Source organism: Phyllostomus hastatus, unplaced genomic scaffold, assembly GCF_019186645.2.
Source record: "Phyllostomus hastatus isolate PE091 unplaced genomic scaffold, TTU_PhHast_1.1 phas_contig_148, whole genome shotgun sequence".
Taxonomy (NCBI): domain Eukaryota; kingdom Metazoa; phylum Chordata; class Mammalia; order Chiroptera; family Phyllostomidae; genus Phyllostomus; species Phyllostomus hastatus.
In genome coordinates, this window is record NW_025333607.1 from 2,402,889 (window position 1) to 2,426,317 (window position 23,429).

Here is a 23,429-nt window from a genome sequence, read left to right on the forward strand (position 1 = left end):
GTAAAACTCAGGATGTGGGTGCAACCAGAAAGAGACACAGGCCATAGCCACGTTCTATTCATGACCTAAATGAGATCTATTATATGCTTTATAATTAATTATTATTCTACTTTTATATATTCTGCAGTATGTGTTATATTTCACAGTTTAAAATAACATATAAAAAAAGAATAATAAAGGGCCCTAAATTTCAGGAAACCATTTTACTAGCTAAGAACAAGAATGTCAACATTCCCAGCCAATAAGTACTCGCATATACCTGATATTCAAACTATTCACTGGAGCCATGTGGTCGATTTCACATCTTGAATAGAAGAGAGAGAATACCCGTACTTACTTTAATGACTTTTGTTGCGCTGATAAAATTAACAGCATACAAGTTGTGTTCTTCCATCCCAGTACCAATGGTGAGGATGTTAGGGTCAAATATGATGTCATTTGGATTAAAGCCCAGTTTTTTCACAAGCAGATGGTAGGCCCGGGTGCACACTGTGATTTTGGTGTCTGTTTCTGTCGCCTGGAAAAAGGAACAATTTATTGTAATTTAAGCAGAAAAATAGTGTTATCTACGAAAACAGAGGCACATTGGTACTTTGGTACCAATGCTTGGATTTCATAAAAATCCAAACGCCAAGCAGCTTCTCAACACTTATCAAATTATCTCAAAGGAGGAATTGGTTTAAAGTCCCTTTGTGTTTTCACCAGCCCAACAGCTACACTGCTTCTGTAAAAATCAAATCTTACACGCACATGCATGGTATATTAGTAAATAGGTTTCTAAAAAATACACACACGTGACAAAGACTCAAACACTACCAAAGGACAAATTACAAACAAGTACCACCCGCCCCCACCACCTGCAGAGCTCTGAGCCACCACCCCGGCCACACTGCCAGCGCTCTCTCGGACCTTCCTGCAGGACTACCCATGTGGCTTCAAGGATATGTATGTGCTCTCCGCCTCCACAGCTGATTAACATGGATGGGCCTTAGGTCTGAGTACAAATCACACTGTACGGCTCCTCAAAACACTGGCCCTACAAAGAAGAGCACCCTCAGGGGTAAGGCTCAACCCCCAGTCACCTTCCGTCCTCCTTAGACTCAGGGCCGACGGAGTCCCCCATGTCATCTCCTATTGTGTGCCCCCTGGTCTTCTCCACTCTCCCACGCTGCTCCACAGATGAGTGGTGGAGAGGGAAGGAGACAGACCGGACAGACGAGGAGGCACACTAACTGCACGATCTGCTGTGGCTCCTGCCAGAGAGCTCGACAGCAGGCCTGGGTCTGGGGACCGAGGGCAGCTCATGTGCCTCAGACCCCTGCCCCCTCTGAGGGAACCTGGATGTGACTGTTTCCTACACACGAACAGTTTAAACACAGAGTTTCTCCGATCAGGAAAGCCCAAGAACTGACACACTCGACCACGCAACCTCCACCAGAGAGGGGTGACCTCCCCAGCTGCCACAAAGGAGGCTCCTAAAGTGCAAAAATATGTCAGATTTTCACCAGGTTCAGAGTGTCAAAGGAGGGATGTGAGAAGCATCTCCTAGCTTCAGGTTAATTACCTTCAGCAAGGTAAAAAATAAGGGGAAAACTAAGAGCTATTGCCTTCAGTTCCCCAGAACTATTAATAACACTATGGTGCACACCATACTGGAAAACACAACATATTCAACTAAAAATCAGTATTAACTTATCAAAATTCAAGGAAAAGGCTGGTTATAAAATGAATATCTAAAAATCACCACTGAAAGGAAAAATGTATTTTAAAAAAAACATGTCAGTCACAACAACAAAACAACACAAAATACCTAGGAATGACTGACCTTGGGCTTTCCTATTTAAGTAAAACTACAAAACTTAATTGAACAGTAATAAAAAAGACAGAGTGTATTCCTGAATGACAAACCTGAATAGTGCCAAGATACCAATTCTTTGTTTTTTTCTAGGTTAAAATTGATTAAATTTTAATCAGTATCCCAATGGGGCTTCATTTCTCCATAAACTGGAAACTTATTTTCAAATAATTTTAACATAGGAAAATGTGTTGAATTTAATGTATGCATTTATAGAATGATACTGATTATTCTTTGATATAATTTACACATGTACACACAAAAAATACTTCAGTCTAGTATTATATAATTATATTTCCAGGAAACCTTATCAAAAACTGCCATGTGAAAATAATCATTAGTAAAGGAAAATTACATATAGAGAGTGAGTAGTGATAAAGTTACTCTCACCACAGAAATCTCAACAACAAAGGTGTTCTGTATTTTACTTAGAGTTAAAAATAACAAGTGATCAAAATAACATCAACAAAAAACAAAATGACTCCTATTTGCCTTTTAATCCAGAAGTCTCAAGCCCAGCCCCTCTGTCATAGCTGGCTCTGACCTTGCAGTTGTGTCTGTAACATGGATCATAACCATAAACCAAAGACCACAGCCAGACAATAAAACAAGGGAAGTGTGAGTTCCCTTCTTTGTTTAGCCACAACAGTGGTTTTCATTTCAAAGAGCTGCTTTCTCCTTATCAGCAGTGGAATCGTGGAAGCAAAGCAAATTACCAGTCAAACTCAACAGAGGCAGGACAGGCCTTAATACCAAAATATCCATATTGTTGGTTCCTGAACTTCGAAAGTATATGAATTTTTTTGGCTTGGTCATTATAATTTTCAATATCACAATTCTATAATAAGCATGCATGTCTATAAATGTAGGGAAATTATTTTAATTAGGAAAAGGAGTCTTTTAAAAGGCATCTTTAATTCCATCTTACTCTAACAGTTGTCATCTTGACAGCATTTTGCTCATCTTAATCAAATGTAGTTAAATACAGCCATATATAGTGTCTACCTAATTTTTGGTTCATATTCTTAGTTTAGATTTGTAAGCACTGTCATGCTGCTCCGTAATCCTCACAATTACTATTTTTATTTACAATTCCAACAGAGCAACGTAACGTGAGGAACCAATTTCTCTTTAGTTGGGCATTTAGGTGGTCGGTTATACCCTCAATAACGATGGTGAGAAAACTCTGCACATACAGCATTCTTGTGCAGCTAAACCCTTTTATTGAAACAATTTCTCAGAGATGAGACCATCGGCGCCAAGGACGCCGACGTCGTTCCCCCCGGCAGGTGTTGTCCCGGGCCAGGCCGCGCCGCACAGGGAGGCAGGCTCTCTGTGGTGCGCTGTGGCACTGGCACGGAGCCTGCGCACTTCTCGGTTTACTGTCACCAGCCTGGAGGGGATGAAACATTACTTTAATATTGCTCTGGTGTGCATTTCTTTCATAACCGGCAAGTTAAAAGTTTTTCCCTACACTGTTATTTGTGGGCACATTCTGATCTAAATGGGGACAGCCATTCTCTGACAAGACCCAGCACCAGCATGCTCACAGACAAAGCATGGGGATAACCGAGGTTGGGGACACTGGTATCAGTCTTCCACTAGGCTCCGGCTCCTCCTGGACATTTGACCTTGGCTCACAGTAAACAGGACAACAGCTACCCCAGGTGGCGGCTAGGAGGACTAAATGAGATGAACTGCTAGTGGTTTTGATCAAAGTGTACGTGAGAATCACTTCTAAGGCTTTAAAATTACAGAAGCCTAGACTCACCCCAGACCAAAGGTGCTGAAAATCAAGCCCAGAGGGTGTGTGTGTTTTTTAAAAACACAGGCAGGGCTCACCTTTCCCTGTGGGAGAGTTTCCACCTCACACTCAGGTTAAGCAGGCAGATCCCGCAAGCACACACCAGTCCTCTCTTCCAGAGCTCGCCCTGTGTCCTGCTGCACTGAGAAAACACCCATCAGACTGACACCCAGCAGCTCCCGGCCTGCCTGCCATCTGTGCTCTCGCCCCCTGCCTGCCAGCCTTCTTTCCAGCATCGTGAACAAACCGCCTCCCTCCACTCATGCACACTGACTGCCACCTCGCTCAGCTCGCAAGGGCAGGGACCCAGCAGATGCCCCCCTTCTCTACTGGATCATTCTCAGCAGCTTAGAAACCAGTCTTGTCACGTCATCTGTCTACACACAGACAGCCCCACACACGTCCTTTCTTCACCTCGCATCCACCTCTGGTTTCCACCCTATTTCTCTCTTCTTGACAGTGAAACTCCTCAAAAAAGTCGCTTACACCCGCTGGCTCCTAGTCTCCTATCCTCTTTTGAACCCACTCCAATTAAGCTTTCATCTCCTTGGAAACAGGACAGCAAGAGCACTCACTACCCCATTTCTAAATCCAGTGGTAAATTCTTGGCCGCCTCTACCAGGTCTACCCACAACTCTTTAAAATAGCTCATCGAGCCCTTCTGGAAGCTTGTTCTTCACTCACAAGACATGCAAACCCTCCCTTCTGGTCCCTCTCCTACCCAAGGGGCTGTTCCTCCCAACCCCCATGACGGGCCTCCTCTTCTCTCCATCCTCTGGCACAGGGGCCCCCATACTTCCTCAGTCCAAGGGCCCCTTCACTGGAGCCACCGCTGTGCTGAGCTGTCACCCTGCTGTAAACACCATCTACATACAGACCATGCCCAAGGAAGGGGATTCTATCTCCAGGCCAGACTGTGCCCATGACACCCAGAATCGCCTACACAACCACACACTCCACGTGCCACCGTAACCACGGTCCGTCCTCACCCACCCCAGATCCGCTTCTCTCCGTCTCCCGTCCTTTCAACTGCTCTGGCCAAAGACCCCTGAAACTATCCCTGACTCCTCTTTCTTTCACAACCCACAGCCGATGGCGAACACAAACCCCATTGGCTCCACCTTAAAATATACCTAGAAACAGATGAGCAGAGCAAGTGCCAGAGCAGGAAAATAGAAGGGAAACTGGATCTCACTGCCCAGGGGTGACCAGCCTGCATGAGAGCTGTGGCAGCCACCTGCAAGCTTTTACAGGAAGCTGAAAAGTTTTTCTTGAGACATCCTATCGCCATTTATGTACCCGACCTAGTGCTGAGCCTGCAGGAGCGAAAAGGAAATTTGTGGCTCACTGCTGGAGAATGGGCAGGTACCAAACAATTGAAAACTGTAACTGAGTTAAGTCCTGCCTCCCTTCTCCCAGAGCCTGACTCAGCCGTGCTAATACATGACTGTGCTGAAATAATTGACGATGTTTATTCTAGAAGAATAATTTAAGAGAGAGCAATATGTATTGGGAAGGAAAGAGGACTATTAACCTCCAATAAAAAAGAAATTAAGCATGCCACAGAAATTTTAATGTATTGGGAGCTGTTCAGGTACCTCTACAGGTGGCTGTTACACACTGCCCCGGGCATCAGGAAGAGGACACTGAAGTGGCCAGAGGAAATAATCTGGCCGATCGACCAGGCAAAGGGGCTGCTAAAGGAACATTTATAATTAATGCCTTTGGTGCCTTTTCTAGACTTGTCACAATTCAAACCTGAGTATTTTACTGCAGACGTAGAGAAAGCTAGGAGCTTTTCTCAACAGGAAATGGAAAAGTAAGAAAGGAGTTATACTGCTTCCTGCACATTTAGTGGAGGCAGTCAGGAGAAGCATTTGCAGGAGGCCACTCACTACAGAAGGGCCTCGTTAACCAGCTATATTGAACTATGGCTCATGGGTCCCGGAATTTCTAAAGCCGTATGGAAAACAACAGCCAGGTGTGTTGCGTGCCAAAGGAACAACCCCAAGAAAGATCCTCATTAGAAGAAAACAGGGAAACAGTACCAAGGACAGTGTCTGTCTGAGGACTGGCAAACAGGCTTTATCCAGACACTAGGGTCCAAGGATGAAAATACTTGTTAGTCACACATTTTCAGGATGGGTAGAGGCCTATCCTATCAGAACTGGGAAACTCTCAGAGGTAATGAAAGCCCTACTGAGGGAAATAATTCCTCGCTTTGGCCTACCCAACATCATCCAGAGCAATGACAAGAGATGCTTTTGTTTCAGAAATTACATGGAAGATTAGTAAATTTATAGGAATCAAGTGGAGAATCCACGCAGCATAGGGACCTCAGGCTCCTGGGAATGCAGAGAAGATGAATCACACCTTGAAGAAAGATATAGCCAAACTGTGTCAAGAAACTCATCTCTATTGGGATCAAGTTTTGCCTAGTGCCCTGCTCAGGGTAAGGGTGGCTCCTCGAAATGGGATTCAATTGAGCCCTTATGAAATTGTGGACAGTCAACCATCTCAGGCTTTGCTTGGGGTGGGAGATGTGTATGTAGGTAAGGCATGAAAATAAAGAGCTATGCACAGCATTTAAGTCAGATGCTAACTGTGATTAGTGACCTTAGGTGTATTGGAGCTCTCTCCCCCATAGGTTCACGACATCCTTTGAACCTGGAGATAAGGTGCTACTCAAGTCTTGGGAGACAGAAACCTCAGAGAGCCAACTAGAAAAAGTGTGGACTGGAATCTATGTTGAACAGACTTTCATTCCATGTCTTATAGGTGTTTGTACTCCTCTGGAAAGATAAACAGGAACCTAAAGAACACAGAAATGTTCTTAAAAAATGCTAATGTAGTCCAAGCTGTAAAATATGCAACTTTTGTCAACTACACTAGAAACTGTTTTAGATGAATTGCAACACCACCACTAATAATATCTTATGCCTTTAGTCATGTCAAATGGACTACAAAATGGTTTCTAATATGTGGAAGGACTGTTTATGCAATAGCAAAATGATTTTTAAATGATCTTATCTGCTTTTATGTTGTTTTGGTTTGTATTCCTTTAATTAGAGTAATCTTAGAGAAATAAGATAATTAAAAACTAACTGGGGAGAATGATAGGGAAACTCGAGAGTTAAAGACTTCGGCCTTAACTACAGTTGACAGGCTTAAGTGATTAATGCAGGTGGAAAGCTGTTGTTTCAGGAGACTCCAGAAGACAAGCAATTCAACCTTGGTGCCCCAAAAGGTCTACAAGCCACAGAGATGGCATCTGAGCCATTATGTTCCAGGGAGCGAACACAGATAAAGAACTACTGATCAACAGATAAAGAAGTACCAGGAAAATCACCACCAGACTGCAACTCTTATCCAATTAACCTTTTCTCCCAAACCCCTTACCTGTCCTTTCTTCTCCTTATAAAAATGTTGGCTTGTGATGAAGGTTTGAGGGTACTAAATCCACCATCTTCTCAGATCACCAGCATCTGATTAAAGCACCCATAAGAATTCAATCATCTTTCTATTTATTGGTTCTGGTGGCGACAGGCAGCACGGATGCCAACTTATAGTAGGTTTCACTACTATATTAGGCCACTCTACCAAGCCTGGGAGATGTAGCAGCTCTACCTAATACATAGAAGCAAACACAGGGAGACAGCCAAAATGAGGAGACAAAGAAACATGGCTCAAATGAAAGAAGAGAACAGAAATCCAGAACGACAATTAAATGAAATGGAGACAAGCAATCTACTAGATGCAGAGTTCGAAACACTGGTTATAAGGATGCTCAATGAACTTAGTGAGAAACTCAACAGCATAAAAGAGATCTAGTCAGAAACGGATACGCTTGTCAAAATAAAGAACAACTTACAGGGAATCAACAGTACAGTGGATGAAGCTGAGAATCAAATCAGCAACTTAGAGAATAAGGGAGCAAAAACCAGCCAATCAGAACAGCAAGAAGAAAAAAGAATCCAAAAAATTGAGGACAATGTAAGGAGACTCTGAAACAACTTCAAGCATACCAACATTCACATTATGGGGGTACCAGAAGAAGAAGAGAGAGAAAGAAATTGGAAAGTTATTTTAAAAATGACAGAAAACTTCCCTAACCTGGTGAAGGAAATAGACATACAAGTCCAGGAAGCACAGAGAGTCCCAAACAAGATGAATCCAAAAGGCCCACACCAGGACACATCATAATTAATTGCCAAAGGTTAAAGACAAAGACAGACTCTTAAAAGCAGCAAGAGAAAAGCAGTTAGTTACCTACAAGGGAGCTCCCATAAGACTACCAGCTGATTTCTCAAAAGAAACTTTGCAGGCTATAAAGGATTGGCAACAAATATTCAAAGTGATGAAAAGCAAGGACCTACAACCAAGATTACTCTAGGCAGCAAAGATATCCTTTAGTGTCAAAGGACATGTAAAGAGTTCTCAGACAAGAACCAGCTAAAGGAGTTCACCACCACCACCAAATCAGTATTATATGAAATGTTAAAGGGTCTTCTTCAAGAAGGAAGATAAAAAAATATGAATGATAAAGAGGCAATAAATACATATATATCAACAATTGACTCTAAAAAATAAAATAAACAAGCAGCATAGAGACAGAATCATGGATATAGAAAACATTTTGATGGTTGCCAGATGGAAGGGGGTCAGCGAGATGCATGAAAAAAGTGAAGGGATTAAGAAATATCCATACAAATGGGTAGTCACAGAACAGTAATGGGGATGTGAAGTACAGCATAGCGAATAGAGCAGCCAAAGAACATTGATGCACGACCCATGGACATGGACAACAGTGTGCGGATTGTCTGAGGGCTCAGGGGGAGGCTGAGTGGTGGAGGAAAAATTGGGTCAACTATAACAGCATAAACAATATTTAAAACATTAAAATTAAAATTGCAATTTCATTCAATAATACACTAAGTAATAGCACATGCATATACTGGAATATAAGGCAACCATAATCTGGAGAGTAAACCCATATTTGCTAAGGTGGGTAGATGCCAACATTCTGAGTCAGGGGTAAGGGCTACAGGATCACGTAATCTCATTTACATGAAATTATCAATTTGCTAGAAACTCTTCCGCTCTTTTCCTAAATGCCACATGGCTTGCTCATTTTATTCAGGTTTTCCAATTTTCTCTTCTCAGAGGGGTTTTACAAGACCACCTTTTCTAGCACAGCCCACTCCTCCCTGCACCCATCCAGAATCCAGCCCCAGGCCTGCAGCACAGACCCTGGTGAGCCATGCCAGACCGCCAGCCTCGAAGCACAGCACGTGCACCCATGTGACAGCAGTGACTCAGGCAACGTCTTTGTGCTTTGGCATATAACAATATTAAGTATATATACCCAGAATTTATATTTTGGGAGGAAAATTCTGATTTTGCATGTGTAGTGTGCCTACTTGGTAAAAGTAAAGGTTCAAATAAATGTTCTTTATCAACATTATCTCTTTTTTGCAGCCTTCTGATTTGGACTTTTCTCAAGATGAAAATACATCTCTTGTACAAAAACAGTAACATTTTTGTTAAAAACAATTTCATTTTAAAAATACAAAAAAACAGAAAAGAAAAAGGGCCTAAAATCCCACCACCTGTCAAAAGAAGGAGTGTGTCCCCGTCTGAGACCACCCCTGCCCTCCCACCGACAACTACAGACTTCTTCTCCACGGATACAGACACACAGGTACAGCCACGTAAGTGCTTTTTAGGGAACGCCCAGGCCAGCCACTTGTTTTTCATTCCGATTACTGTAGGCACGGTTCCACCACCTCATTCCTGACTGCCGCACAGTATTTACTCTATTGAAATGTTTTCCCATTAAGGGACATTTAGAGAACTCTCAATTTTTTCCTACCACAATGCTACAATGAATATGAACACATACCCTTACATTCTCCATCTACTACAAGATTCCCAGGAGGGGCTGAATCACAGCGCATGAATTTGAAAATATTGTTTTAAATTAAATATTGGATAAAAAATATTTGTAAAAGTACCGTGAGGTATAAAACAAAACAATAATCTGTACACATCCATCACGCAGCTGAACTATCACTGTGTTTCAGGCTTCCCGTGGCCCCTTACTGAGTCCATGGCAGAGACATAAGAGTTGCCATTAATCAATTTTTTCCTCTTTAAAAATTTAATAAAAGAATTTGATATTGTTTTATTTTTTATTTCTTTAATCACTACAAAATGTAGTCTCTTCTCATAGGTTTATTGGCTATTTGTATTTCTTCTATAAATGAGCTATTCAAAACAGCACCATGACTTTCGCCATACAGAGTTTTACAATTCTCTTTTATCCTCACCCAAGGACATTTTTCATTGCTTTTAGAGAGAGAAAAGGGGAGGGAAGGGAGAGAGGGAAACATCAACGTGAGAGAGAAACATTGACTGGTTGCCTCCTATATGCGCCCAGAGTGGGGACTGAACCTGCACCCTAGGTATGGGCCCTGACTGACTCAAACCGACCAACTTTCAGTTACAGGACAACACTGCAACCAAGCCACACCGGCCAGGGCCAAAGTTTTACTTTTTTCTGTTGAGCACTTTATCAGTTTTCTTTTTGCCTTCCAAAGTTTAGATGAATGTTTTCCCAGTCTTTAGAATTTTTTTTATACAGTTTTATTTTAGTATATGGTGGGAAACAGGGCTCTAACTTTATTTTCTTCCAAATTCATAGTCAGTTGTTCTGGTAGCATTTACTGAATAATTCCTTCCACAACTGGCGTAAGACTTCATTATATATCAAATTTTCATATACAGATACAAGTATCATGGATATATGGTATTATGGTACACACACACACACACACACACACACACACACAGATGGCTGTTTTAGACTCGGTTCTTCTCCATCAGTTTGTTTAGTCTGGGTAACACAGTGGAGCTTGGTCAAAAAAATAAAAAAAAGCTCACCTGTCCTTCTTCATCAAAAGCCATGATGACCACAGCAGCACCAAACTTCTTGATCCTCCTGGCCTTCTCCAGGAAGTCCTCCTCCCCCTCCTTCAGGCTGATGCTATTGACGATGCACTTGCCCTGGCAGCACTTCAGGCCGGCTTCAATCACGGTGAAATTGGAAGAGTCGATGCACAAGGGCACCTGAGATCGCAAGGGCAGAAAACCATAGAAGGATGACAAGTCACCACCAATTCCTGTCTGAAGACTCCCAAACAGTCCCCATTTCTTCTGCAGGAGGACAATAAACAAATGATAGTGTCACAGAGATAGGACTTGAATGGACCTGTTCTTAAAGCCCAAAATGCTTGAAGTTATTCCGGTCTTACACGAGACCACATGCATGGAGCGCCTGAAGTTTCTAACTCAAAGATCACAGCCAGACATCAGAATGGAATCCCAGAGGCCAGCTCACCGGCTCCGGTGTCCATTCCTACCCACAAGCACCTCTACTGTGAGGCCAGCCCCTCACTCGGATTCCCATATCCCCGATCTGACTCGGGATTAATGTGTAGTCTCATGCCCTTGGGGACAACCCTCCAGCCACGTTATTAAAATTCAATCTTCCCTCTGAAAAATCAAGTTCCTGACTAGAAAAAAAAAGTAGATGTAATATTCAACCCATGCATATAACTAAAGGACAAAATCGGAATGCACAATGAGAACAGGTCCGTTACTCCCTGTGCATTCGGGCCTCTTATTCCAGGAAAGGTAGAGAACTTCAGAGAAGGACCAGGGCAGCTGATCATTCAATAAATGATTAAGCGACGACACGTTGTGTCCCATGCTGAATTCGGGACAATGGCTAGACAGGCCAGTCCCTGGCTCCCCTGAACTTATAAAAGTTAAATGTTTCAACAAATAATGACATAAAGTGCAAAAATTGCTACAGCACAGGCCACTATGAAAGCACATGTATGACACACTCCTGTGTGTCACACTCCTGCGTGTCATACGCAGGGGAAGGGAGATTCAGGAAAAGGGTCCCAGGGCAGGTGGCTCATCCTTACGGGGAACAAAACAGAACAAGGAATTCATGCATTGAGCTCCTTCCTGGCATACTAGTAATGACAGGTGTGCTAGGAAAAGGGTCAACGCAATAATGATAACAGGCCAATGTTTTAAAGCACTTGCTGGCCATTTGGTGTGCAGACCTTGCGGGTCTTATGTTTTTATAGCATACCCCAATTGTTCAAACTTTGGTCCCAAATAAATTTTAGTAGGTCAAAATCAGAAAAGATGAAGAAAGAAAAATCTTTGTAGTAATCAGACACTAATTAATTAATAATGCCTTAAGTTCCTTGGGATCCCTTACAGTTAACAAGGCATTTTATTTTTGCAGCTCGTAAGTCAGACAAAGCCAGTATGATTGTGCCCCTTTCAGAGATGAGAAAGGAAACTTAGGGTCTGTGGATGAAAAGGGGGTTCTCTGGAAAGTAGCCTCACGGGGTGATCCTATCATAAATTCCAAACTGAACAGGTCACAGTGGTAGTCACACCACAAGCATATAACTTCTTTAGCAAAAGCTTATCTTTGCCTTGAGCAAACCCTGTGCATCCAAATTAACACACCTTTGGAATAACCACACTCAAGAGCACATAACCCTATTAACTATCCTGTAATCCAATCCTCGACCTGCTTTCTCCTGCCTCCATGTAATCGCCCTTACACTCCCTCCTTATATTGAAATGCACAAAAGAAACTGCAAACTGTTATTCTCTGGAGCAGTTGACACCTTGCTCCCCAGCATAAGTGCTCAGTTTGGCTCAGTAAGGTCATAAAAATTCTCTACAGTTTGGTCATTTCTTACATTGTTCTTACAGGGACAGATCACTGACTGAGGTGAGGGGGCTACAAGGTGGGTCTTCCGGCTCCCAGCACAGCCCGCTTCCTGCTGTTCAGATGGTAAACAACTGCTCTGACTTTGAGCAAGATCATGTAATTGCTCTGCACCTTACATAATCAAAATATTTAATCCCACAAGACAGATAAGGCTTCTTTTTCAATTTTCAAAGAGAAAAAGAGGAAGGGGGCAGAGAGAGAGATCAATTTGTTGCCCCACTTATTTATGCATTCATTGGTCAATTCTTGTATGTACCCTGACCAGGGATCAAACCCGCAACCTTGGCATGTTGGGATGATGCTCTACCCAACTGAGCTATGTGTCCAGGGCCATTATAAGGCTTCTTAATGAGGAGTTTTAAGACAAAAGTGAAGGAAGGAAGGAAGGATTCATGTAATTCACTGACTACTACAAAGACGTCCAACTTAAGCATTTGCTGAAACCTCTTAAGAAAACTGATAGCCCTATTCTAACACACTGGTGATGGCGGCTCAAATGTTGGAAAATTTTGTTTCAGCTAATAGCTAATAAGCTTAGTGATCAGTGTATGGAAAAATCTATTGTCTCAGGAACTGACCCCAGGAGACCACGAGCAGTTCCACCTGTGGGTCTCAGGAGGGCGGAGAGCAATCAAGAGGGTGTCTGAGCCGCTGTGCTCCAGGGTGAGACGCCCAGCCCTCGGCCCAGGACAGGAATGAAAGAATGCTGCGGCTTTTTATCTGATTAACTTTCCCCTGAATTCCAATCCCCTTACCTATACTTGTCTTCTCCTTATGAAAAGGGTCAGTTGAAAATGAAATTTAAGACAGTTTGTTAGGTTTCAAACCCATCGTCTTCTCAGATCGCCGGCCATCTGAATAAAGCGCCCACAAAGATTCAATCCCCATCTCTGCTTATTGCATCTGGTAGGTAATGGGCAGCATGAATGCCAGCTTTTCTGGTTTCAATAGGAGATTTCTTTTAAAAAAGAACTTGAAAAATCACTCCTCATCTCAAATTCAATGGTAGAAAGATAAAGTGAGATTTTTAAAGGTTTTAAAATCCATCTAAAATTTTTTAAAAGACTGCCCTGACAAGTGTGGCTCAGTTGGTTGGGCGTCATTTCACATAGCAAGAGGTCGCCGGGTGAATTCCGGGTCAGGGCACATGCCTTGGTTGCCGGTTCTGTGCCAGTGGGCACACATATGAGAAGTAAGCAATCAACATTTCTTCCTCTTTCTCCATCCCTTTCCCACTTTATAAAAATAAATGAATAAAATTTAATAAAATAACAAAAATTTTTTAAAAGACACAAAAATTAATTTTCATCTTTTAAAGAGCAAATGTAAAAGCTGACAAAATACCTTGATTTAATCTTGTTTTGTGACTTCGTTTTACTGTGATAAACCTACAAAGGTCTCTCCTTCCCATGATAAGGAAGAATTGGCTGAGCTCCCTTATCTACTGCAGGAATGGAACTAATGATGTTGTAGGAAGGGTAAGAATATACTTCAGAGACACGAAAAGTGGGCTCCTAGTCTATCCAGACATCAAAGCAGACTAACAATTCTTGTGAGCAATTCCAGAAGCCTTGGAAAGAGCCAAGCTGAAGTCACAGCTCTCTCAGAAGTCTGGTTTTTACCATAAGGCTAACATTAAGCAAGACAACAAACAATCAAAAACCACTGGGCTTTTAACATAGGAAAACAGAAAACCAGTGTATGAGACAACAGATCAATGGGACAAATGACAAAGTTAAATGAATGACAGCATGACACGCAAATTCCTTTGATGAATAACAATTTTGTACAACCTTGGCAATGTCAGGCTCAGAAGCGATGAGGTTGCAAAATCTGGTCATTGCACTTGGACCATCTAGCATGCCATCGTCCATGTTGATGTCCAACACCTGGGCTCCCATTTCCACCTGCTGTTTGGCAACACTCAGTGCTTCCTGAGGAAAGAATGCAAGAGAAAGCAGCATGAGTACAGGGTGGGGCAGGGGAAGCCAACAAAGTAATCCCTTGCTGTCCTGAGAGCAGTCCTTTTGAATTATACTTGACTCACTGGCCAGCCTCCCGGACTCTGGGCCTGCTCTCCTCCTATCCATCACCACAGATTATCCTTAAATATCTCTCCTCCCATCACATCATTTCACTACCCAGAATTCACCAGGGCTGCTTTCCTGCCATAAAGAATCTAAACTCCTCAGCCTGGAGTTCGGACCCCTGTGACTTGGCCCTAACTTCTTACTTCCCCAGACAGGTCCATCTCCACCTCCGTGTCACAGGTCACGTTGTCCCTTCTGCTGGAAACACAAGCCCCTTCCCATCTATATTGTCAAGCCCCATCTCTAAGAATGTGCTAAGAGAAACCATCCAAAACGTACATAACTCTTCAGTGTTTGTCAAAACATGCAGACCATTTGTTGCAGGCTGTTGATAGAAGTTACATGAAATATGAGTTAAATGCCAGCCAGTTTTTATATTGGAAGACTGTTCAAATCCTTTAACATACTATTATATACTATAAGTCTCCAAGAACAGAATGAACTTGCAGCATTTCCCACTATAATCGCTTTAGGAATGTCTTGCAGAATCAGTATTCTGGAGAATATTCTTGGGGAAACACTGCTTATTCCACAATGACCTGCTGCCTCTAAACCTCTGTAACGATTATAATCATGATCACATGGTTTACTAATGACCATTTCCTTGTTGTTTCATAAGTTATTAGCTTATTCCTCAAAGCAGACTTTAAGTATTTGGAAATCTAAAGGTCTTAGGTGTTTCCCACTCTTCGAACAATGCTGGGCAAAACAACACGTTCAATAATGCTTTCTAACTGACTGATAAAACACACAACTTAATTTTCTAAGTCTTCACTGTACACTTCATAGTGTGATAATTTTTTTCTTAGCCAAAGTAAACCAAACAGAAATGTTTAGCAATCACTGTGATAGAACAGGCATGAGACCCTTCAGCAAATGCCACAAAAAAGACCATTCAAAACGACCCACAATTACACAGAGCAAAGGGATCACAATAAAATTTAGCACATCAATTAATAAAACAAATAAAAACATGATCAATAGAAGTAGAAAAATCATGTGATAAGATATATCTATTTATGATTAAAACACTGAATAAAACAGGTATGGAAGGAAAGTACCTCCATATACTAAAAACCATGTACAACAAACCCTCAGCCAATGGTGCAAAACTGAAAGCTTTGACTCAAAAATCAGGAAAAACACAAGGAGGCCCACTCTTACCACTCTTATTCAACACAGCTCTGGAAGTCCTAGCCAGAGCAATCGGGCAATAAAAAGAAATAAAAGGCATCCAAATTGAAAATGAAGTGTCATTTTTGCAGATGACATGATTCTATATATAGAAAACCCTAAAGACCTATTGGAAAAACCTATTGGAAATAATAAACAAATACAGTAAAGTTGCAGGACACAAAATCAATATACAAAACCCACTGCTTTCCTATATACTAACAATGTAACTTCAGAAAAAGAAATAAAAAAAAATTCCTTTTGCAATTGCAACCAAAAGGATAAAATATCCAGGAATAAACTTAACAAAGGATGTGAAGGACCTATATACAGAAAACTACAAAGCATTCTTAAAAGAGAGTGAAAAAGACATAATGAAATAAAGATATTCCGTGTTCATGGACTGGAAAAATCAACATAGTTAAAATGGCCATATTACCCAAAGCAATATACAAGATTTAATGCAATCCCCATCAAAGTTCCTATGCCATTTTTCTTAAAAGAAACAGAACAAAAAAGTAACAGATTTTTATGGACCCACAAAAGACCCCAAATAGCCAAAGCAATCCTGAGGAAAAGGAACAAAGCCAGGTGAATCAAACTACCTGATTTGAAAATCAGAAAAGCAGAAACACAGACTAATGGGACAGAATTGAGAACCAACAAGTAAAATCACATGTATATGGGGCAAATAATTTTTGACAAAGGAGCCAAAAACACACAATGGAGAAAGAAAGCCTCTTAAATGAATGGTTCTGGGAAAACTGGAAAACCATACACAAAAGAATGGAACTAGATTCAGTTTGTCCCCACATACAAAAATTAATTCAAAATGGATCAAAATCCTACATATAAGATCTAAAACAACAAAGTACATCAAAGGAAACATAGGTACTAAACTTATGAACCTTGGTCTTAGAGAATATTTTATGAATTTGACTCCAAAGGCAAGGAAAGTAAAGGAAAAGATAAATGAATGGGACTATATCAAACTAAAAAGCTTCTGCACAGCAAAAGAAACCAGCAATAAAACAAAAAGGGAGATATTTGCAAATAACATCTCCAACAAGAGGTTAATAACCAAAATATATAAAGAACGCACAAAATTCAACACCAAACAACCAAACACTCCAATTAAAAAACAGGTCGAGGACCTACACAGACACCTCTCCCAAGAAGACATACAAATGGCCAACAGATAGATGAAAAGACGTCCAACATCACTAGTTATTAGAAAAATGCAAATCAAACTACAATGAGACACCACCTCACATCTGTTAGAATGGCTAGTATCAACAAGACAGGTAATAAGTGCTGGAGAGGTTGTGGAGAGAAAGAAACCCTCATTCACTGCTGGTGGGAATGTACACTGATACCGCCACTATGGAAAATGTGTGGTGGTTCCTTGAAAAATAGAGTTACCATATGACCCAGGAATCCCCCCATCTGGGTATCTGCTTGAAAACATTTATTTGCAAAGATACATGCACCATAACTATGTTCACTGCAGCATTATTTATTCATGGCAGTCAGGACATGGAGACAGCCAAAGTGTCCTTTGATAGAGGACTGGATAAAGAAGATGTGGCACATATAAACAATGAAATCCTGTTCACTCATAAGAAAAGTGAAATACTGCTGTTTGTGACAACATGGATGGACCTTGAGAATATTACGCTAAGCGAAATAAGTCAGAAAAAGCTAAGAACCATAGGTTTTCATTCATATGTGGGATGTAAAACTGAAACTCATAGACACAGACAACAGTGTGGTGGACACCAGAGGGAAGGGGCAGAGGGGCAGTAAAGGGTAAAGAGGGTCAAACATGGGGTGACAGAAGACGATCTGACTTGGGGTGGGGGGCACACAGCGCAGTGTACAGATGATGTCAGAGGAATGTACACTTGAAGCCTATATGACCTTATTAACCAATGTCGCCCCACTAAGTTTAATAAAAAAGCTGAATAAATAAATAAAAAATAGCATATCAAAAAGTTTTGAGAATCAGCAATGTATTAAATTCAGTAAAGGATAAAAAGACGTGTAAGTCACAATCCTTGTTTTTAAAGGCCATACACCTTGTTGAAGGCATATGACACAGTCATATATACAAAACTACCGGGGCTGCTGCAGAGTGAGAGTCACATGCCGAGACGGCCTGGACACCGGGAAGGGGAAGTGTCTGTGGACTGGGATGGAGAGAGCTCCCTGAGGGAGGACCTTCGGCGGGGGCCTGGGAGGCGGACTGGAGAATGCAGAGAGAAGATGGCAAGCGACCTGGTTGGAACAGAAGTCAAACGACCTGGAAAAAAGACATGCCAATACCCGCCCTTTCTATTTCATGAGAGTCACAGAATAACAGCTTGTAGGTCCAATCTTCCCAAATCTGCTCAGAGAGACAAAGTGATTTCTTGAAGATGTACAAATTGGGCAAAAAGGATTGGATGTTTTCTGAGACCAACGCTCTTTGATCCTCAATAGATCACCAACTCATGGAGCACTCCAAGCAAATGAGGGCCCACTCCTGCCTCCCCCTCTGCGTCATCCAGGCAGGGAAGAGTGGTTAGGGGCTGGGCTGGATGGACTTGGGTCTATCGTCACTTGCTGTGAAACAACAGTCTGCAACTGCACATCCGTAAAATGAGGATAGCAACAATACTTACCTCATAGGTCTGTGAAGATTAAATGAGTAATGTGGCAAAGCACTTAGCACAGTGACTGGCATAGAGTAAGACCGTGTTCAACAACAGGTATTACTCCCTTCTCTGTTTTTCCCTAAAATGCCCTCTGTTCTCTGTATCAAAGCTATCAAGACTGAAAGCTAAAAGGGACACCAGAGAATGGTCACCAAATCAAAACAGAAACAGAAACACTGCCGGCTGAAGAACATCCCACACCATGAAGGGTCACTAGGATTCAGAAGGGAACAAACACGGACAAGCCTCCCGGAACGTTCAGGTGGCAGACAGGAAGGGAAGGCAGCGTGGCGCCCAAGTGGAGAGGACTGAATAACGACATACAGCGTGTGTCACCGGTGGAAGCTGCTGCACTGGGAAGGACGTGACAAAAGCACGCGTGGCAGGAGCAGCAGCGGGGAGGAATGGAAGAGGACTGACGGAACTGTCCGAGCCAGGTGCGCAGGCCCTACCTATGCGCTGCAGAGGGAGCCACAGAGGAGTAACCAGCGGGTCCAGAAAGGATTATAAATGGGCCCTTTATGATTAAAACAAAGTCCACTGTGATAGTGGTTTCTGGAAGATCTATTTCCTAAAGACTGCAAAACCTTCAAGTGAGAGAAGTTTGATGATAAATCAGTAAAGCCCAGACCAAATTCCTCCATTTTTAACTTTTTGTTTGCCTAAGTGAAAAAAAAAAACACCTTTACCAGAGTTTTAGGGTGGGTTCTATTTGGATTACATTTTGCTCATCTACAGAACGATCGAGCTTAGAAATACCATTCACTAAACGACCACGTGAACTTCCCAAAAAAAGGGCCTATCCTTTCTTTTGTGTTTGCATATTTACGTCAGTCTACAGCTAACAGAACCAATACCACATTAGTCACTGCTTCACGTGGTCATGAGGACTTGAAATTTTCTTGGCTTTCCCCTTCCCTGATTTGCGAGGATTTGCGAGAAGCCCAAATGAAGTGCATTCTCAAATTTTAAAATCTACTTCCCAGTGAACAGAAATAGCTGGACCCCAGATCCCTCCCATCGCACCCCACTTCCCAGCCCACATGCAGCACTCTGACAAACAGTGACAAGAGCGCTTGAATCTGGCGAAGATGCAGCCTCCCTCCAGCCCACTGCAAACACACATCACATTCCTCCTCACACCTGCCAGCAGCTCTGCTAATAACCGACCAAAGGCTGCCGAAGAGCTGCTTTGTTTACATGCTGTCTAGCAAAAAAAAACCACGGCAGATGCCTCAAGGGTCGTATTGAGATACTCACTTCATAGGCTCCTGCCATGATGAGTTTAGCAAACTTCTTGGATCCTGCCACGTTACAGCGTTCTCCAATGTTAACAAAGTTGGTGTAGGGTCCAATCCTGAAGGGCTCTAGACCTTAAAAGGAGAAGCACTTTGAAAGATTTCTGAAAATGCACATGGTGACATATTGCAGACAGAATGCAAATGTACTCCTAAGCAAGCGAAGGAGTTTCTGTGCCACAGCCCATCTGACGAGACCGGAGAGGCGATGCGGAGACAGGACCAGCACCTTCTTCCCTGAGGAGACTGAAAACAACATGCAATATAAAGTGTCACTACAGAAAAGGCCGTTAACTGCTTTGTTCTATGCGTTATATTTAACGTAGCGGGAGGGGGAATCTCGCTGGGTGGTTACTGGCAGGATCTGGGGACAGCGAGCCTCGGGTTCAAGCCCTTCCGGCCATCTCAGTGAACTCGGCGACTTCTCACAGCCTCTGAGCATCAGAAAAAATAGACAGTGAAAGTACTTGTCCTATAATGTAACTGTAGAAATGAGACTAGATATGTTAACAAACATAAAATCAGCACCAGCAATCATAGATGTGGTTAATAAAACAAAATGACTTTTGAATCCCTCGCCAAGGCACTGGTTGAGGAAGAGACAGAGATAAAGGAGAGGAAAATAATGAGTACAGATGGGTGTTTGTTCACCAACTGGGGAGACCATTTCTTCCCAATTGGGCCTGTGATTTCACTTTCCCATGGTAGTATAGCTGTGGACAAAAAAGGAGCTATATACTAACCTGGCAAGCTCAGGGGAGGCCTGTGTGGTGGCCTCACAAACTCAGAGACCAAAAGGAACCACACAGGGTGGTCTGAAATTAAAATTTCTTAACCAAAAGTAAGTCATGGTGGGTAGTCTTGTCCTAGGCCGCTATCTTCCCTGACAAAGGTCAGTCTTTACCTTAACTGAGCCTGTCTATTGTCTTTTTGCATCTACGACAACACACCTTTGGGATGTCTGAGTAATCCCTTTTTCCAGACTCCTCAGAGCACAATCTCTCACCGGAGCACAAGACCACTGGAACCCCTCGCTGTTATCCTGTTCCCCCACACAGCACTCCTGTGTGCTATAAATACTAACTGTGAACTATCCTAGGCCCACCAATGTAGGGGAAGTACTTGTCTCTTCACTTTACTCTGTCCAATCCCACACATTTCCCTGTTTTGCTTTCTCGTCTCCCTAATCTATCACTGATGGATTTGATGTAACCCTCCTTATGCCTGCTCCTTTGACCGTAATGCATAAAAAAAGGTGCAAAACTGCCATTCTCTACACCATAATCTCAATCCATTGAGATGTTGCTTCCCAGCAATTGTCGTCAGTTTGGCTCAAATAAACTCATAAAAATGCTTACAAGTTTGACATGACCCTATGGCCTCGGCCCCACCCCACCCCCAGGCCCTGCCAGCCTCAAGGTGTCCCTGACCCCTAGGCAGGCCTTGAGGTCCAAGGGGCAGGCAAGCAGGGGCAGCACATCTAAGTGCTGAAGAGAGACCCTGCATCACTGCTCCGAAAGCATTCCATACTGGAGCACTTCTGATCTACTACGAATGCCAAGTTGCTGAGCTAAAAACTACATGTTCCACAGGTATGCCATGTATAAAATAATAATTTAAAAGGGTATGTTTGCTATCATTCTTTTAAAATCTAATTAAAATCCCTGACCAGTGTGGCTCAGTCAGTTGGGCATCATCCTGCAAAGCAAAAGATCCCTAGTTTGATCCCCAAAAAGGACTCGTACAAGAAGCAACCAATCGATATTTCTTTCCCTCTCTTTCTTTCGCCCTTCCCCTCTCTAAAAATAAATCAATAAAATCTTTAAAATATTTCATTAAAGATGATTTTTAAAGCAATTTAGAGATAGCATAAGAAATTCAAATCAGGAAAAAGGGTTCTTTCATTCTTACACATAAATTCTTTGAAAAATTGTATCTAAATGGTTCTCTTCCTGTTTCAACTTTGATAAAGATTGATAAATTTGTTACTAGTTGGATAAAGTCAATTAATAGCTGTAAAATCCGAGGATGAAATAAACTACAGTACCACACCTCTCTCTGACAAAAGCCACATGGGGGCGGCACAAAGCCCCCCTCCTCGAACCTCGTCCTGTCTTTGGAGCGTAAGGAGGAAAAGCGGCAGCCTGAGAAGGCCTGGTGTGCACCCAGCCTCAGGCACTCGCGGGGGCTTGTTCTGTGCGGCGCCTTCTGAGAAAGTGGATGTGACGGCCGCTGGCACTCGTCCTGCATTTCACTCTTCTTTGAAGAACATAAAGAACAAAACTATCTCAATTTAGAGGAATGTTCAATCTACATTATCAGGGTGCATAATTCCCCACGTGTACAATCTGCAGGTTCTCCAAGAATCTATTTACACATTTTTTTTTTTACTTAAAGATACTATCTAAGTAGGTCATTCAAGTATTGTGGGGAAAATTTTAAAGTTATTTTCTAATAGTTGGCATAATGAGCTATTTTACCAATGTTCCTTAAGTGAACATCGAAACTCACTCTGAAAAGGGAGGCTGCCTACCTCATAGGATTGCTGAGGGCAAAACAGCAAAATAAACACCACGACTCTTTGTAAAGTCTTGAACACATGACAAATATGAGACCATGACAATAGTTTAGAAACAAACAAAATTTTCTAGGAAGTGGCTGTGGTCGTTACAAAACATTGAACCTTGGCAGTTTGAAATTTTCTGTAACTACCATGTTTTGTCATGTACAATGTGCACTTTTTGCCCAAATTTTTGAGGGAAAAATAAGGGTGCACATTATACATGGGTGTAATGATTACACACCATGGGTAAAATAATCCCATGGATAACGTGCACAAAAAACGTGGCTATGCATTATACACGGGATCACACTATACACGGCAAACTATGGGGTAGCAGCAAATCTGATGATGAGAACTGTTAGGCTGTGGACAAGGGTATGCTTTCAAAGTGGTGCTCATTTAGAAATGGGACCATGTGAGTTCTAATTCTAACCAAGGACACCTGGGCAAATCAGGCGCTTTCATTCACATTTCCCTGGGAGTTAATGTCATCCCTACAAAAACAAAGGGTTCTTCACTAGATTCACTTTCGTGCCAATAAACACTCTTCTTTGATGCAATAAACAAGTAGTTGGCAGAGACATCACTACCACTTAAGACAAACATACAAAATTAATCCACAAGTGGTTCCTGAAATCCTACAAACCGTGTATTGATGACGTACCAGACAACAACATATGCCTTTCATAAACAGTGGCAGGTGGAACTCGAGGCTTGGAGTTTTTCACAGCTTTAGCAATTTCCCTGAGTTAAAAGAGAAAACAGTGTGTCCATTAATTCTGAATAGAATAAACTTAAACTAATTTCTAGCTATGAAATTAAGTCTAAGACAATTATGCACATAATTATATACCTAGTTCCAAATGTGCAGCCACAATTACTCCTCCCAGTTTTCTTAGTAATGCCAAAACTGAATCCCTAAACCTAGCTTTTCTGCACCTGCCCACCGTGCCGTGCGTGACTGAACCAGTTTCTATGTTCACTCCGACATGTGAACCTAGAGATGGAGAACAGTTTGCATAAACGCAAACGGCACATCTCCTCTTCCCATTCCAGACCCCGAGATGTCCTTTACTTCATCAAATTTGCACGAGCTACGTCCTTGCTGCTCATTCAAGTAGTT

At 42.2% G+C, this 23,429-nt stretch overlaps 1 protein-coding gene across 5 annotated transcripts in view; it reads right to left on the reverse strand.

Annotated features, from left to right (window-relative positions):
* MTR (5-methyltetrahydrofolate-homocysteine methyltransferase) overlaps positions 1-23,429 on the reverse strand; it is a 93,073-nt gene that overhangs the window by 41,056 nt on the left and 28,588 nt on the right. For all 5 annotated transcript variants that reach the window (XM_045817618.1, XM_045817628.1, XM_045817642.1 and 2 more), the window contains 5 exons: positions 22,971-23,050; positions 19,706-19,818; positions 14,280-14,420; positions 10,602-10,787; positions 338-517 (listed from right to left, as the gene is read on the reverse strand). In XM_045817618.1, coding sequence (XP_045673574.1) covers positions 338-517; positions 10,602-10,787; positions 14,280-14,420; positions 19,706-19,818; positions 22,971-23,050 — 700 coding nt within the window. The remainder of the gene's footprint in view (positions 1-337; positions 518-10,601; positions 10,788-14,279; positions 14,421-19,705; positions 19,819-22,970; positions 23,051-23,429) is intronic.